This window comes from Sturnus vulgaris, chromosome Z (genome assembly GCF_052056855.1).
Source record: "Sturnus vulgaris isolate bStuVul1 chromosome Z, bStuVul1.hap1, whole genome shotgun sequence".
NCBI classification, from domain to species: Eukaryota; Metazoa; Chordata; class Aves; order Passeriformes; family Sturnidae; genus Sturnus; species Sturnus vulgaris.
Window position 1 is genome coordinate 13,793,658 of NC_142283.1, and position 18,196 is coordinate 13,811,853.

General features: G+C 35.9%; 1 protein-coding gene across 2 annotated transcripts in view; it reads left to right on the forward strand.

Annotated features, from left to right (window-relative positions):
- Positions 1-18,196, forward strand: part of FBXL17 (F-box and leucine rich repeat protein 17) — a 271,157-nt gene that overhangs the window by 96,639 nt on the left and 156,322 nt on the right. The window contains exon 7 of one of the 2 annotated variants that reach the window (XM_088157116.1): positions 13,576-17,061. The exons of the other annotated variant lie outside the window; for it this stretch is intronic. Within the exon in view, the coding sequence (XP_088013242.1) occupies positions 13,576-13,678 (103 nt within the window). The 3' untranslated portion in view covers positions 13,679-17,061. Of the gene's footprint in view, positions 1-13,575; positions 17,062-18,196 lie in introns of those variants that run through there. 2 annotated transcript variants of the gene reach the window in all.

Consider the following 18,196-nt stretch of genomic DNA (forward strand, 5'->3'; position numbering starts at 1 on the left):
TTCCATGGAAATCCACTATGGATAAACCAGAGTAGGCAGTGTAATGTCTACCCATACTGTAATGATTAAGATTTGTTGGTGAGGATTGGAGTCCAAGACAGAGGAACTTGAAAATATGGACATTTCACAAGGAGAGTAGTCAGGAAGTCAATATACAAAAGAAATTCAGTTGGAACATGGTAATAGACCATAAGCCTGAAAATCAAACTATTTGTTCGGCCTCAGAGTCAGGAGAAAGGAGAATTCACCTTCAGAGAGTCTCAATCTGCTTTATTTGATTGGGTCATTAATGCACTGCCAGTTTCTCGGGCCTGGGTATCATAGTTGTTGGCACAGAGCATAGTGGGGTTTCCATGTTGTTACTTAGTAGAGTAAATTGTTAATGTGTTCTTCCCTATATTAGAGAAGTGTTCAAAATTTTATGTTGACTGCCTAGCGTGAGTCCATGTAAACCCGTGTAATCAGCATTGGGAGCATCTGACAGACCTGGATACATTGTGGGTAGAGGATGCAGTGCTGAAGATTATCTCAGTGGGAGATTAGCTCACTGTGTTTAGTCCCTGAGCTGCTGGTGTATGGGCATGCCCCAAAGTTTCATAAGCAGACATGAGCATCACAACAATAGCTCAGTTCTTACAGTATATTTTTAATAAAATGCAAGATTAGTGAACATTAGAATTATTTTCTGGAAAATAAGGAAAAAGGTTTTATCCTTCTGAAATTAAAAGTCTCTGCATATTTGATGCGGAAATTATTGTAATGAAATTGCTTCTAAATAAAAAATTCAAGGCTTTCATCTTTCCTATGTTTTTTCTAATCAATAATGTCCATTTTAACTGTGATGACTGCAATGCTAATATAGCATCTTAATATTCATCACCTTAGATGGGACTGAAGTTGCAATGTACTTCAAGAACATTGGTACTTTTTCCTGTAATTTTGTATAATCTGGACTTGTGGATATAGTAAAGTCTTCTAGAAAATAACAGTACTTTAATACAATATTTGTCATTAATCATTCTAGATGAATACTAACATTTCTTAATTCTTATTTAATTTCACCTATTCCAAGTTATCTGAAAGATGATCTCCTTTGACTACTCTGCATATATATTAGATGTTTAGTCAGCTACATTAAAAACTTGAACTCAGTAAAAACTGAAATAATGTAACATAAATCAATTTTACTTTTAAAGTTACTGACTCTTTTTAATGTCATACTTTTAAATTAAATTTATAGGAAAATTTACTTCACCCTTCAGATGTTTTGTGAAATTATTTGAGGCTGTCAAGTTTCTTTTTAAATTCAAAACAAAGCATAGAAGTTGGACAAAGAATACACCTAAGCAAGGCAGTTTTCTTTATCAACTTCAAATTCTGTGTCTTGTATTTTTTAAATGATTATGAAAAAAAGAAAGAAAAAACCTAACCTTTGTGATTACTCCAGAGTAGTGGGATAAAGTGAAATGAGACACCCACATAGGAGCAGGGGAAGAGCATGAGAAGAAAGGAGCAACAGAGGAAAGTATTGTGAGATGACTGCAACCCACATTCCCATTACCCCCTCTGGGAGAAGAGAGAAAGGAGTTGGGACTAAACTTCGCCCAGCAAAAAATGGCCGCTGAAGTATTTTAAAATTTGTTCTTATTTCTCATTATCCTGCTCTGTGTATTGGCAACTAGATCAGTTTCTCCAAACCAAGTCTGTTTTGCATAGGTGGCAAGTGATCTCCTAATCCTTACCTTGACCTACAGGACTTTTTCGTCTTATTTTCTTCCACAGTCGTGCTGAAGTGGCTGGGTACTCAGCAGGCAGGCATTTAAGGTATCCTTACCACCCCATCCCACACTTCCATATTCTCCTGCACAAACAGTGTATGTGTACCATGGCTTGCAATTCTTCAAGGACTTCTCCAGTGTGGGCTTTTTCTTCATAAAGAGCAGGTTGCTCCAAGCATGGATCCCCCACAGCTCAGTTTCTGTGATTCCGTGAACAGCGAGGTAGCACTTATGCTGCATGTTTCCTTTAGTAGACTTGGGAGTTGTCACTTACAACTTAATTCAGTGAAGTGATATCTTACATAATTTAGTTTTTGTTCTTGTTGTGCAGTACTGTGTGAGAATGGCCCCTTTCATGCCCAAGAGTACAGGATGAACTTCCTCCAGAATCAAGCAGGGGCTGTATATTCGTGTCATTCTGGGTATCTTTGTTTTAAATGTTTCATACTCATCGTTGTGGTGGAAGAAAAATGTGGGGTATGATTGCACACATATCTCAGCGGTTACCCCAGGAATCACCAATCTTACCAGTGTTGGCCATCCTTTCAGCTTCTATTAATGTACCCCGAATCCACATTATGAAGGCTTCTGGAAACTGTTTCTTCAGCATTGTTATCAAAGAAATGAATTTTTACAAGCATTTGATTGGAACAGATCACTCTTGTACTCTCTGCAGAGTTTACCCAATGATAAAAATCAGAATGCATTTTATATAATTAAGTGTAACTTTCCACTTATTGTGGCTTTAGCCTACTTAATTCTGCTTATCTCTATAACTGAGATAAAACTGGTATTAAAATTAATAATTTTTTAGGGACCACTTTTTGGTCGAAATGGATGCTATCAGAGAGAGTAAAACTTTCAAGCTCTTGTCATGATTGCCATGCTTTTATCTGTCTTAGCATACTTGAAAAATGGGGAAAATAGTCCGCTGTTGTCACACTGCTGAAATGTATGATAAATGATGGTCTGTAAATAGTGAAAATATGAGGAGGGTGATTAAGTCTGACAATTCTCATGTAAAAGACTTGAGATGATAAATATCTCCTGTGATTAGTTAATAATTTAGTGCAAGGGACTAGCATCAGCCTAAACAATTTTATGAGTTGTGGCATAAAAAAACCTCTGCAAGACAGGTATGCAGTTGTTAAACCAAAGGAGAAATTTCTTAAACTTAGTTGCTAATAATTAAAAATGGCAGACTTGACACAAAATGTGGCTTGATGATTTTCTGTATGACATTCCTTATAGAAATTAAGAAAGTGCAATGCTCCCTGAAGGCATGGAAATGACAGTGTGTTATAAATCTGATTCCTCAGTGCATCATGAAAACTGAAAGGCTTTGTGTATATATATCATTTCTGTACAGATAAAATACTTCCAGTGTTGTAATTTAAAGCAGTACAGAAAATTTTTAAAAATCCAACCTGCCAAGGCTCAGAAAAGAAGATGTAGTCTTTATTGCAATTACTGTTGTATTCTAAGGTTGCAACCTATAATTCACCATGCAGTCAGAATAGACACAGTACTTGAAAAGATGAGAGAAAAAGGAATGGGTGTCCCAATGATTTACTGCACTGACTTTATTGTTTAGAGCCTGTCAGTATATCCAGTACAAATACCATTTGAAAGGAATGTTCTAAATTCACTTTAGGCTGTTTCCTGCTGCTTGGGTTCTAAGCTTAAAATGAAAAAAAAATGCAATTATTTGGTGTTTTTTTCTCTTAGTATATGTGTTCATGAGCATAAACTCATCTTATGGGGGGATCATGCAATCATATAAAATGGAAATGTATCAGATACTGCATTATCTTCAATCCTGATCAGGTCCCTCAGTGATCCCTGCTTTTCTTTTGTTAAAAACAAAGGAGGCTGGTATATTCTGAATTTTCTGTAATGGTTAATGTAGGGGTATTTTGTGTTTAGTATTCAAGATTAAGAAATAGGTACCGACTTGTAAAGGACAAAGTAATTTAATGTACCCTTTGAGAAGTTGTAGTCAGCTTGAAGAGGAAGATAGTGATGAAGTGGAAGTTGAGCTGACAGAGTGAATAACTTGGTAGTTCTGAAAGTGCAGTAATTATGTAATGAGGAAAATAAGCAGTAACTTAAAGTGGTGATCACGGTGATGCCTACAGGGTATAGTCAGGGAAAAACGAATGAGCAACACAAAGAAGAAAAGTTTTAAAAGGCTAAAACTATGTCTCTCTGCTTGAAATCTTACTGACTTCTGTTCATACCTTGTGATTGTGATTTGCTGTTTTTCAGAACCATGGTGAAGTGGTCTGAGACTTCCTTCAGTCCATGCATCTAGTTTTTAGTCTCATGAAGTAGAGAAGAAACTGGCAGATATTCACCTCCATGTGTCTGAAGGGAGCTAGGACTTAGCCAGCTTGTCCAGCTAACTTTCAGAGGGGCAGTGTTGCCAGGCCTCACAGTTCTATACAGACAGAAAAGACAGGAAAAATCTTGCCCAGTCATTAAATGTAGCCTGAATCTTTCACTGTCAAAAGCATTTATATCTCAGTTATAACTTCTGTGAAATAATTTCTGTGATTTCTGTCATTCTGGTATACTGGGAGTGATATGTCCATTTCTTGGCTTCCCAGTATAAGAAAGACATGGACGTACTTGAGTGTGGATAGAGTCTTGCAAAGGACCACAAATAAGATGAAGAGACTTGAGCAGCTGTCCTGTGAGGGCAGGCTGAGAGAAACTGGGGCTGTTCAGCCTGGAGAACAGAAGGCTCAGTGTGCATAAACACATGAAACAAGGGGGCAAGGAGAACAGAGACAGGCTCTTTCCAGTGACAGGTGGTGGACAAACAGGGAAACTCAGGAGGTTCTCTCTGAACATCAGAAAACATTTCTTCACTATGATGGTGACTGACCACTGGCACAAGTTGCTCAGAGGAGCTGTGGAGTCTTCCTCCTTAGCAACAAGGATTCTAGGTGCCTACCAGGCCTCTTCCAAACATACCCATTCTGAGACTCATACTAACCTTTTCTGTTAGTTTGTGTTTTGGTAGTTAAGACAGATGGAGATGGATGAAGTGAGGTTCACCATAGCAGCCATCTTCCTTGCTTGCTTCTGATTTTTCAGTTTGTCATGACATGTTTGGACAGATCATTATCTCCTGACTCTGGAAAATGTATTGGTCAAGGAAGTCCTAAAGAGATACATTGATATCAGCATCATTACTGATGTTACTGCTTATAGTGAAGAATGGAAAAAATTTGTGTCTTGCCCTCATTCTTTCCAAGCCTTCCTAGTACCAATTACCTCCTCCTACTGTTTTATTTCTTGCCTTAATTTTCCCTACCTTTCAGACTTTATCTGATAAAGTCTAATTTATCTAGTCTGAGGCATTTAGCAGATAGTTGTGAGTCTGTGGTAGTCAGAGAGTTAAGAGCAATTCCAAATACTGTGCATAGAAACAAATTTGCCGAGTTCCAGTCACTCCAGACTGAGGTTTGCAGTCTGCTCCCTTGCAGCACAGTATCAAAAACTTTATTTCCAAAGACAATGGTTGTTTTCTGTATTTGTCATCCCCCCGTCCTTGCCAACACCTCCTCATGAACATGAGAGAGAGCAAACAGGACTTTTTGTCTTGTTTCCAAAGGAAAAGTTTTATTCAAGTTAAAATAAAACTAGTTTACCTGTACTTAGTGCTTTGTATTTCAAATTTTTGTGTTTTTTCTCAATTACCTGTTGTGGTCGAGGTTTTTGTTGAGGTGAAGCAGGTAAAGAAGCAGGAAGAGCCTTGCGAAGGTTTCACAGAGATGTTTATTTCAGCTACTCGTGAGCACAGTCCCGGAGTTCAGAGGTAAAGGCGTTGGTTTGGGATTTGTGTTAGGTACATGGGGCTTTTTCAAGGGTGTGGTTAGGGCATGGGGGCCAACAGGGAACCAGGGTGGGAGTGACCAAAAGGCTGACAGACAGAGAGAGGGCAGGGGGCTGTCCTAAGGAACAGAACAAGGGTTGTCTTGACCTGATAGAATAGAAGAGGATAACTGAGAGGTTTCTCCTGTCTTTCTAACTGGGAGTGCCTTTCAAGGTCTCCACAATTACCTTAGAACATTTTTGTAGGTGGTTATTGACTTTGAAATGATATTTTTTTTCTGATTAAAATCTGCTCTGTGCTTAACTGCTTAGTTTCACACAGGGAAAGAGCCACCTTTGCTTTCTTGGGTCTGCCTAGTTCTGTACAGTAGTACTTCTCTTTCCATTGAGAAAAGAGATCCTGTAACCTCTTGACATGCTGTAGCTAGCCAGATTTACCAACACCTGCCAGCTTGTCATTAGTAGAGGTGTTTCAATGAAGTATCTAGATCTCTAGTAAATGTAAAATACTCCTAAACAAAAGGACTGTCTGGAGGCAAAACACTGCCAGTGGTGTTTTCCTGACTTCTTACTTAATTTTCCTACAGGGATAGCATAGAGGCAAGCTGCAATGAAATATTAACCTACTGGAAATCTTTTTAAAGTCTGTGAATAGTAAAATAACAAGATTGGTCTTCTTTTCACTTTTAGAAAAATAGTCTTCACAAATACAAATGACATGTCATTAATGATTAATACTTTAATTTCATTCTAGAAAAATTAATGTACTTTAAATGAACATTTTATAGTAGTCAGCAGAATAACAAGCCATACATGATACATCTGGTTTCACACAAAAAAATTTGTGTGTTAAAGTACACCTTACACTTGTTATTTGAGATTGGTGTAGTTACAGTTTCAAAATGATTTTATTTATATTTTGCTACTTTTCTTTCAAAAAGAATGTATCTTGAAATTTATGCTTTTACCTTTTTATTTCATTTTTTGTATGCAAATGTACACATACATATATAATATATTCTGGATGGATTATAACAGATTTTTGCGTATGAGTAGATCTGCTAAAGGGCTTAAATGAATGAATGCTTCCTATTTAGGGAAGTCTTAAGATTTAAGGAAGACTTAGGGAAATCTTAAGAGTCACACCTAGGCAAATTTCTAAGTCTGATTTACTATAATTTATTGCTTGAGGAGTAACATATCACTAGTATTTTTTTTGCTGGAGCCACAGTACTTTTCAGTCAGACTTTACCAAGAGTTAGTGATGCTAAACCGTTTGTTTCAAAACCTGAGACTGGATGCAGAGTCTATAAAGCCTGGCTGCCAGAAAGACTCATCAGCTGCTTGTGGATCCTGCCCAGTGCAGAACAGAACAGAACCCAAAGGTTAATTTTTGTTCTCCATCTACTGTTGAACCATGGGAATTAACTTATAAAACTGAATTTCAAATTCACAGATGTGTATAGTAGATTGTCTATAAATTGTTCTGCCTACCTCTGATTCTTTCCAGATACATACTGCTATTTGCTTAACTTTATTAGGAGTTCTGCAGTTCTGCCAATTCATGTTTCTAAGCTCCTTGAAAGTCCTTTTCAATGCTACTGAAGTTGCACAATTTATTTCAATCTCTAAAATCAAGCATGAGCTGATATAAAAGGGAAAAAAAAAATCAGCCATACTGGATTGGAAGAGTAAATTCGGGAGATACATTTGATTTGCACAGTATTAACAGGAGACAAAAGGCCTTTTATAGTCATTAATTAATTCTGTGCTTGGTATATAAAATACATTCATTCCAACATTTTTCAGCGTGTTTATAAATCATACATTAATCGACTTAGAATCTAACAAACTTAATTTTTTGTCACTGAGAAGATACCCACTCTTGAAATATTTATGTCCATATCGAATTGATTCAGGTGAATTTTACTTATGAAGTCTAAATACCTATCTATTACATAAGTTGCTTTTCTGTGATGCTTGGGAGCTTTTTATCAACAACACATAACAATTTGTTGTTAGGCTGAAAAGTGTATAAAATATTCCTAAGAAAGGTCTGTCATACGGCATTCAAATATTTATTCAGTCTTTTCAGACACTGAAAATACTTGCCTACTGTGAATAAATTACTTAAAGCAGAAGGTCTTACCTTGTATAGCTCTATTTTCTTCCCAGCTATGTATTTCTTTTGGCTGCCAGTTTTCAGCAGTTTCTTTTTTACATGTCTGTATGTAATGGCTTTGATTTCTTTTAAAGTCTTCCTTTAAATTTTGGCACATGTAGGTTGTATTGAGAGAATGCCTTTCCTTGCATATGTGATATATATTTCATGCATATATAAAATACATATCCATTTGGTACACTTACTTAAAGGAAGCGTTTCTTTAATCTGTATTGCAAACTGTGGTCCCATGTCTACTTTCAGACATAACAGTTATTAGCCAGCTGAATTTAGCTTAGAAAATTTGTGCCATTCTGTAGCATTTCAGCAGGGCAAAAATTAAAAGTGCATGCTCGGGCTTGCATCCATTAATTGTCTTTTAGCCTGGGAGACTGTGTCAGGAATTTTAAATGATAGTAGATTCTCCTGGGGCAACTGGAGAAAAAAGAAAATACATTCTGTATAACTAAGTTGTGCTCAGTAGTCTCCATTTGGACTGCTTTCCTGCCTGTCTCTGGTCTCTTTTTGATGATAGTAGCAACAGATCTGCCAATAATTATTGTAGCTTGGAGCTGACTGTAATGGATGCTCTTGATTTCAATAATAGCTAGAGTATCTCAGAAAGTTCAGGCTGTATTCAACCCTCAATTCAGCATAAAACCACAAAAATCTGTTCTATTTTAAAACTATATAAACTTCCAAGAAAAATAACGTTGGTTTAGGTTTGTTTTGGTTTTGCATTTGGCATTCAGAATTCAAAAGAAGAGAATTGAAATAAAAGTAAAAATTAGGTTTTCTAGTAATATCTTGCTCATATATCTCCTTACCTGTGATGCTAAACAATTGTTCTAAACATGTGGTCTAAGCAAAAAGATAAAGGTCTCTACTATGAGGAGTTTCCTGTGTAATTCTCTTCTAAAAGATGCTTTCTTTATTGTCGTTCCTATAGATTACTATAATGGAATGCTGTAATAAACATTTTTCTTTGCTGTCCCTGACAGATTTAATTTTCTAATTAAAACATAGTCATGTTTTGAAAAAATCTTACCACAGAATTGAGGGCTGTTAAGAATGTGCTTAAACACTTTAGATCAAATTGTGAAATACGCATTTCAAAAGAATTTTTAGTAGCGCATAAACTTTTATTTTTGCTTGTAACATAGCTTTGACTAATTGTTCTTCTGTATGATGAATGAATCCCAGTAGTCAATACTGTCAAATATTTGCTGAATGAAGTTTGCAGAGATGTTTCCTGATTAGTCCTGGTCTAAATGGTGATATATTCATATATCTATTAATTTGAATATCTATGAGTTTTATGAAATAAATAAGATGAAGCAATGTGAAAACCACAGTTTTTGTAAAAAGGAGTTCAAAATTAGAGTTTGAATTTTCACTGTTGTAGCCATTTCGTACTAGCATACCAATCAGAAAACATTGAAATTGGAATTTAATTTTTATTTTTTTAAACAGCTGTGGATAGATTGGTCTCTTCAAGTACTGCTCCAAGTACTCAAGACAATGGACATACTGTACTGTAACATATATCAAGATAAAACATGAACTTTTTAGAAGTTAAAGGAATGTGTAGTGTTTAAGTTGGTTTTATTTTTCCTTTTTTCATAAATTTTTTTTCTAGAATTTTGTGTTATAAGCATCTGTAATTAAATGATAAAAACCTTCTGGAAGCATTTTTTTTATTGACTGCCAAAATGGAAACTGCTAGGAGAGAAGTAAGAACAGCTGGCAGGGTTTTATTCTTCTCTAGATCTTGCCCTAATCTCTGGTCCTTTCATTTACAGTCTTATTAACACATTAATATCGTTTTGGTGATTAGACATTTCCAACACATATTTTTGCAGTCTCCAGGTCCTAAAACAAAGGCTCAAAAAATGAGTTTACAGATAGAATTTGTCACTGGATCTTCAGCTTTATTTCACCAAATTATTTATCTCACTTCCCTTTCAAGCTTCATCTTACATCATTATTTTGATCATTCAAAGGGTCAAAAAAGTATTGCAGAGCAAAGTAAAGCTTCTCTTTCTGAGACTGCAAATTATGCTACTTGTCAGGAGGGAAGGCGTTAGAAACCCTTCTTCATATCCTGCTTATTGCCTGTCACAATTTGTCTTTCTCAGCAAGTGCTGTGAGAACAGTGGTGCTAAATAGAAACTTGCTATTAATTGTCTTATTATAGCAAGTCATATGGGCATATAAGATTCATATATGTTGTTCAATTGCATGGCAAAAGGCTACAGGAAAAAGAAATAATTTTTAGGTACTTCGGCTGAGCATCAGCTCTCAGCTTACAGTATTTAAAAATTTACTGGTGGTATAGTTGACATAGGTAACCCAGCTATGTTCAAGTTAAAAACCAGCATTTGTTAGTGGTATCTTTGTAAATGTCTGGAACAAAAGTTGCACAAAATCCCTCCACTTTTGGAAAACAAATTCTTACAACAAATACATACATAGTAAGGTGATGTTTTACATTTTTCTCTATAAAGGTTTCATCATTCAATGGAATGCTTAAATTTTTCCTGAAATTTCAAAATATTTTTTACATTGAAATATTGAATATTGGATAGCATCTGTATATATAAAGGTATATATATTCATGCTTGTTATGCAGAGTTTGGTCTGGATCATCGAAGTGAATTTTTTTGCAGAATCTTCCATAAAGGATGTATGTTTCAACACAGAAGTTTTACTGATAAATGTACAGTTTTCAGAGTTAGTCATATATTAAGATCAAACCCTATTCTAGTAATATGAGATGAAACTTAATGATATATTGTAAAGTCTATATTATGAACTTATTCATAAAAAACGAATACAGTTTTCCCAGCTAGTTGTAACATTGCATACATTATATTGGACATTAATTTCAATGTTTTTCAACATTTCTGGTAGCTGTGCATTTCTTTCTGTCTTGTGAAGAAATCCCTTACTAAAACAAGATACTCTGCAATTTCCCATTAACAATCACGGTCATTTTGGATAATAGCGCAGGACAAAGAGTTTTGTGGTTTTGTTACCTCGTCTTTTAAGGTGGCAGTAAATACCTTCAGAGAAGAGGAAGAGGGAATGAAAAACAAGGAGACAGCTCTAATACTGAATTGTCTGGTGTAAAATTCAAATGTTACAAATTGTGGAGTATTTTTGATATGCACAGGTGGTTCAGAATATCTGTATAAAAGTATCTGCTTACTACTACTACTTACAATACAGGGGCTCTAAATGAGCCAAAATATAAATGAAAATGTGAACTGTCATAAAAAAATATTATAGTAATGGTGAAGGACACAAATGTTCATTTAAGACAGTATGTGGAAGATCAGAGGATTTAAAATATTTCTAATATTTCATTTCTGTAGTTGTCACTTTTCATTTTTTGAAGTATATAATTTAAAAAAGATTTTTCACTCCAGCTTTTACTCATCTATGCAAGTGTAAAATATTGTTCTGCTGTAACATCAGCATGAAAAGGTGATTAACAGTGTGATACTTCTGCTTTTGCGTATTATGTGTGAGAAATTATGGAGGTGACGATTTGTCTAATTGCTCTACTGTAGTTACAATTATAGAGAAAAGGTCAATCTAGTCATTGTCAATTAAACTGCAAAAGAAAACACGTTTTGTAGCCCTGAAGAACCATTATATCAATTTTATGCTGTTCATTGGTGTATTACACAAGTGCTAGGATATATAAATCTTATCTTTCATGGAATTACAGTGGACTTGCTCTATTACAGGCACTTGGCGCTGCTGAGTAGAGATAACATTAAGTACTCTCTGTTAATTGTGTGCTCTTTCATTGTCTCATGTTTCTCAAGATTTGTGTGCAGTAAAACCTGGCTGTTTTAATGAACAGAAATGGATATGCCAGAGTGCAATTTGACCCTTCTACTTTCACATAGTTATGAGATGATGAGTGACAGAGAAAGATCTTTAGCTTAAAAAGCTGCAATAATGTTGGCATCATCTTTAACAAATGTAGTAATGTCAAATATTGAAATACTTGTGCTGAATTTGGTGGTGTTGTACATATACAAAATAGTGCAGTGATATCTTAACTGTGACACTCTTTTTCTGCTTTATTTTCTTTACCTGCTCTTTCTCCTTCACTCTTGGTCCCATCAGGATACACACATAAAACAGAGGTCAGTTATAAGAATAATTCCATTTAAGTAGAGTCTTGACAGCTCTATTAAGTGTGGTCAAGTTTCTGTAGGTTGTCCTGAAGATATGCTTTGCACTAAGAATTTTTTTTTATTCAAAAAAATGCTTCAAGGACTGTCAGGGTATGGTAAAATTTTATGTGCAAATTTTGTTCTTATACAAGTACTCAACAAAACAAGGGGGTTTTTTTGTTAGTACTCATATCTGGAAATACCCTAAGAGAAAACTTGAGTTTTCCATTACGCCTCTAAAAAAAAGATTCTCACTGTATCAGACCATAGTATGTTGCCACCAACTAATAGAGCTGTGTATGTCAAATTGGAACATTGAATCAATATTAATTTTTAAAAAAGAAATTTATAAATTGGCTTAACCCCTCAATTACGCATTTAACATTGTTATTTTGTTAACATATGATAGGAACAGAGGAAATGTGAACATAGGAAATGTACTGTTGAAAGATTAATTACTTTTGGGGTACATTCTCTATCAATGTGCTAGAGGTACTCAAAAAAATATTAATAGCAGTGAGGGTATCAAAAATACCTAGAAAACAGCAAATACCAAGACACCACATTTAAAAAGAGGGTGTAGAAAAGTAAGAGACAGAGGCAAAGACAGCTTGTGGCTGGTCCCAGAATAACAATCAGCTAATTTTTTTTATCTACGTGTGTAGATTTGCATAATTCAAAAGAGCACTGACTGCAAGTCCTAACAGGCTTGTCCTAGGGTGACATTTAGGGGTGTCCTCCCTAAATTTACCCTAAAGTGCAGCTCTTCATGTGTACTTCTACAACCTGACCTCGGTGTATTTGATTAAAGCAGGCTCTGAACTTATTTCAGCATCCTATATTTTGTTTTATTTTTAAATAACATTTTTGCCAAGCAATGCAGGGGTCTTTTTTGTTCACTTTCTTTCTAGGGTCATGGGGAAATCTTGAACACACAAATCAGTGGTAGGCAGACCATGATCATCTCTGTTTCCAAACTCTGTGTACCTCCAGATACCATCTTTTATTGGTTGTGTTTGTCTTTCTTCTGATTAAAATCAAACAAAACAAAAAACCCCAACGAACTGGTGAGGTCTAATGGAGCTGGTATTAGTAAGAGCTGTGCCTTAGGATTGCAGGTATTGTGCGTGTGAAGGAGTGGAGTGAAGATCTCATCATCTCATCTCATCTCTGTATTGTTCAAAGCAAAGAATAAATTACCATAGTTTGTGGGGATAGTATGTGGGACTAGATTCTATGTCTAGATATTTATGTTTATATTAATTTACTTTGCAAGTGAAGCTGCAGTTATTTATCCTATTTGTCCTATATCTGTGTTGTCATCTGATTACAGAGTCAAACATTCAGGCAGATAAACCATGTGCATTGAGCAGAAAGCTCTGGAAAAACAGTGTAGATAGAATTGTGCCTGGGCTTGGAGTTACTGTGACCTTTGCACTTCTCTGTTGTGTGGAAAACAAGGGACAAGATGGAAGATATTGAACTGATTGTCGATTCATAACCTTTGATAGGTCAGGGTACGTAGGATATTTGCTGTTTGGAGGCTGCGATTGACCTTTTAAAATAATTTTCCATATATGTTGTATGTTTCTGAGTTCAGCAGAGGAGTAGAACCTGGATACCTGCCATGCTTGTCTTGTGCTCTTGATATGCAGAGCAGGATACTGGACTTTGAAGGAGGAGCTGATGGATTGAGACACTGAAATTCACAGTCTGAAACAGTGTTGTGCATGATAACGAGTAGTTCAAGTTTGACCCACACATTTTGCTAAATATTCTTTGTTAAATAACATATGTTCTAATGTTATGAAAAAAGCTGTTGAATTTTTAAGTTTTAATTAGTTTCACACTAGATGGCAAGTACATGAAGATGTTTTTATTTTTAGCATAATCCTCTGTTGCAAGCAGAATTAGTTTTATGCTTAAGGAAAAATACATGAAGCATTATGTATTTGTTTGCATAATAAATTGGTTAAAAAAAAGAAAATTTAGAAATGCTGAGATATTTTGAAAAACTCTATGGCCATGTAAATAAAGTATCAGAATTGAGTGCTATTATAGTCTTTACTGTTAATGTCTTGATTTTTTAATCTCTCAATGATCCCATTTATCCCTTTACAAAATAATAATAATAAACTATTTTTTGGGGGGACTACTAATTAAAATGTCTCAAATATTTACTACAAAACACAAGGTGAAGAGAAACTGTTCATTGTGTAAATTGAGAGTTGTATTTAAGCTATTTTTCAGTGTCTCATAATTGAATATGTCTTAAAATTTAAGCATCTGCTTAAAAACATCAGTCTTGCAGTGTTTGTAACTCTGTAGGATTCTTTTAGTATAATGGGAAAAGATTAAATGGAGTAGAGTCTAGTATAATTTATTTATAAAGACAGTATTTTATAGATTTGAGATTTACTGTATTCATTTTTTATATTTGCTGTGCTTCCCAGGAAAAGGAATAAGGATCTGTTAAATACTTGGAGAAAGAGGTCAGAATATGTCACTTGCTGCTGTAGCACTGGGAACTCTCTAATACTTAACAGAAGTTGAGATTTGTAGCTGTAATATTCTGCTGCAAGGGACATCTAGCTTGATTTCTTGGGAAGTTTCTTCTTCCTGGGTAGTCTTGTCACATTCATTTCTTTCTCAGGCAGCAAAAGAGGAGCTAAGAAATATTTATTTATTCATAAGAAGACTAGTCTAGCTCAGATTTATAAATCCAATTTTATAACCCTCAGAGTGAAGTTAACATCATCTTTCTTTTGCTTTAGAATCTTACTTTTTCCATGAATTTTGGTTTCTTAATTTGAACCTAGACTGGTGTCATATATTGAAAGAGATAGGGGAGAGATCAGCAATCATTTGCTATTTGTATGTATATCTTCTAGGTGTATATAAAATTACAGCTGTTGAAATCTTTGGGTGATACAAGGAAAGAGGTAGTAAATAACACTGAAGATAGACCGTTGATGCCAAGCAATCTAGATTATTTTAGTGAACTAAGTTCATGCTGAGAAAAATGCATTTCAATATAGCCATATACAAAATTGTATATTTAGTAACATAGAAAGCAGAATATACCTGCACAATGGGAAAAGAGTTACACCTTTGAGAATAATGATTCTCAAACAGATTTAGGGATTTTGAAGAGTAAAATGAACTCACTCTACCTAAGCATGGCAAACCATCATTTGTTGAAAAGGCCTGGGGTAGCAAAACTTATTTAATCTCTGCTTACACCGTTAAAAATTATAATATCACAGTGTGACAAACAACACTGATATTAGTACTTTTAAAGTAAAGGAATATGGTCTTACAACTAAAAAAAAAAAAAAAAATCGAAGACAATTGACCTGCAAAAAAAGTGTAGAAGAATTTTAAGATAACAGCTGGTGACATTTTAAAATCTGTAAATAAGAATGAAATAACTTGCATTTGAAAATAGGCATTTACATTTGAAATGAAAAACATTTTAAATAGTATGTCTTGGAATGAATTAAAGAGTTCTGCGTGCTTCCCCCAATTGCCAAATTGTAAATGATGTGTTGAACAATTTGAGAAACCACTGGCTTGCTACAATATCGTAAGAATGAGGTCACTCAACCTGGACTTCAGGGGGTCTCTAGTCCACTCCCCTGTAGGACAGTTATGTATCAAAGACTCCAAGGATCAGGTCTGCACAGCCTCTCTGTGCCCCTGCTTGGCAGTCCTCATGGGGCAAAAGTCTGAAGCAGACATCCAATCTGAAACTCTTATTTCAAATTACACTTTTTTTTTTTCCTCATTTCTAGCATGCATCACTGTTGGAACCTCACTTTGTCTTGATGACCTTGCAGGTACAGGAAAGCTGCTTTAGGAAACCGGCTTTATGTGCCCCCAAACCACTTCTCCAGACTCAAAATGCCCCTCTGCCTCTCAGCAGGGCCTGTGCTCCAGCCCTAGACCATCGTGCAGGGATGAATTTATTCCCCGAATGCACCAGTCATGTGCGTTTTGCTGCTTTCCAAGATACCAAGTCCTTTTCTGCAGAACTTTCCCCACCCAGATGTTTCACAGCCTGTCCTTACCCTTGCAGACAAGTACAAATGAAGATCACAGAATTGTTTGGGTTGGAAGAGACCTTTAAAGGACTTCTAGTCCAACCTCCATGCCATGAGCAGAGATATTCAACCAGGCCAGATTGCTCAGAGTTCTGTCCTATCTGATCTTGAATGTTTCCAGGGATGAGGCATCTGCCAATTCTCTAGGAAACCTGTGCCAGTTTCACCACCCCCACTGTAAAAAAAAAATTCTTTCTTATCTTTAAATTAACCCTCTCTTACTTTAAAACCATTACCCCTTGTTTTATCATAAGAAGCCCTGCTGAAAACTTTGTCCATGTCTCTCGTGTAAGCACCCTTTAAGTGTTGAAAGGTCACAGAAAGGTCTCCCTGGAGCCTTTTCTTCTTGACACCACTTATCATTGATGCCCACTGGGTCTCTGGGCCATTGACTGTTGCTCTTTGGATGCCACTGTCCAGCCAATTTCTCATACACCAAACAGTCCATCCATCAAATTCATTTGTCTCTGGTTTGGAGAGAAGGATGTTATGGGAGACCATGTAAAATGCTTAATAAATCAACTGACCATGACTGATAAATTATGTGACTGCATTAGATGGCTATTAAATTTCAAATTTATTTAGCGCAGTTATTTCGTTGTTATGAACTGTGCTGCTGCTTGAAAATCCTGAGAAACAGAAATTGTTTTGTAGGTCCTTTGTGTCACAAGCTTTAGAATTGCTTGCCATTTATCTCAGGATTTCAGTAGTTGCATGATTTTAGCACTGCTAACCTCTCTATACTGAAATAAGTGAAATTAAATAGCAGCTAATTCAGAAAGTAGTAGTAGCATCTTCTGGGAGGACAAGAATATCCACAGACTGACTGTTGATGCTGTGCGACAGTTCTCAAGAGTTTGTTAATACAGACTTGTTCAGATGTGTAGAATAGCTAATTTCATTTTACTGCTATTTTCCGTAGTTAATATATGGATATTCTGAGCATGTATGGAAGTATTTAATAAATATATTACTGTACAAAACTGTTTTCTTTTTTTGTATTAGTAAATCCAGATCAGTTTTTACCCATTTGGGGGCTTTATTTTTTTTTTTCTTCCTTTTTTTTTCTTTTTTTTTTTTTTTTTCTTTTTTTTTTGAATTTTAAATGTATCATCCTGGTTTAGGGCAAATTTGGGGGAAAACCTCCGGAAGGAGCCCCCAGAACGCAAACCCCCATGACTTCTCCCCCCGCCACCGGGTTCGGGAAGAATTTCCTCAGAGAGGAGTGGAAAAAAACCTGTTTATTTAACAAGCAAAACACTCCCCAGCACAAAAAAATGAACAACACCAGATGGCAAAAACTCTTTCACCGTTCTGAAAGGATGACAAACTCAGAAAGTCTCTCCTGTGAGTGGTCTCCCAGTTATCAGTCTCCGGTGCTGGGGGTGGCTGCTGCAGGTGACAGAATGCAGACTCCCGGTGTTCCTTGGTGTTTCCCAGGTCCCCGTCCGGAACAGGTTCAGATGGTATCCAGGAAAGGGAGAGGGGGGGAAAAAAACAGTCCAGGGAAAAAATTGGACTGCCTAGCTGAACTAAGTAATAAGCAAAAGCAAGGGCAAAGCAAAAAGTAGGAGTGAAAGCAAGCGAGCAAGCGAAGCCTAGCCTCTCCTAAACACAGACCAGGGGGGAGGTGAGCCGGCTGATAACGAGACAAAACAAACCTTCACTTTCAGAGTCAGTCCTGAAAGCACAGGACATAATACCCAGCACAAACAGAACACACAATTGGAGATAACAAGCACCATAACGTCACCCTAGGACAGTCATGGTGCTCTAAAATACACTCCTGCAACTTCCTGGGATGCTCATATGCCAGACAAAATTCCGGCAAGAATACCTGTAAATTACTTTATCTGTCTTCATATACCAGCTTCTTTCTTTTGTGTAAGTGAATCAATCGCTGTAGTGGGTATTACATAACCAATACTACCCTTTAAAGAAAGTATCCTATAATGTATGCTTCAGGCAGTGATTAGCCTCATAAATTCTGGTTCACAGTACTTCTGTCTAATTATTGTTAAAGCCTTAGGATATTAGTAGGGCATTAAACAGGCCTTCTTTACATATTGTGTATCGCTTCTGTAATTTCTCAGGAAAAAAAGGTATTTAGATATAATT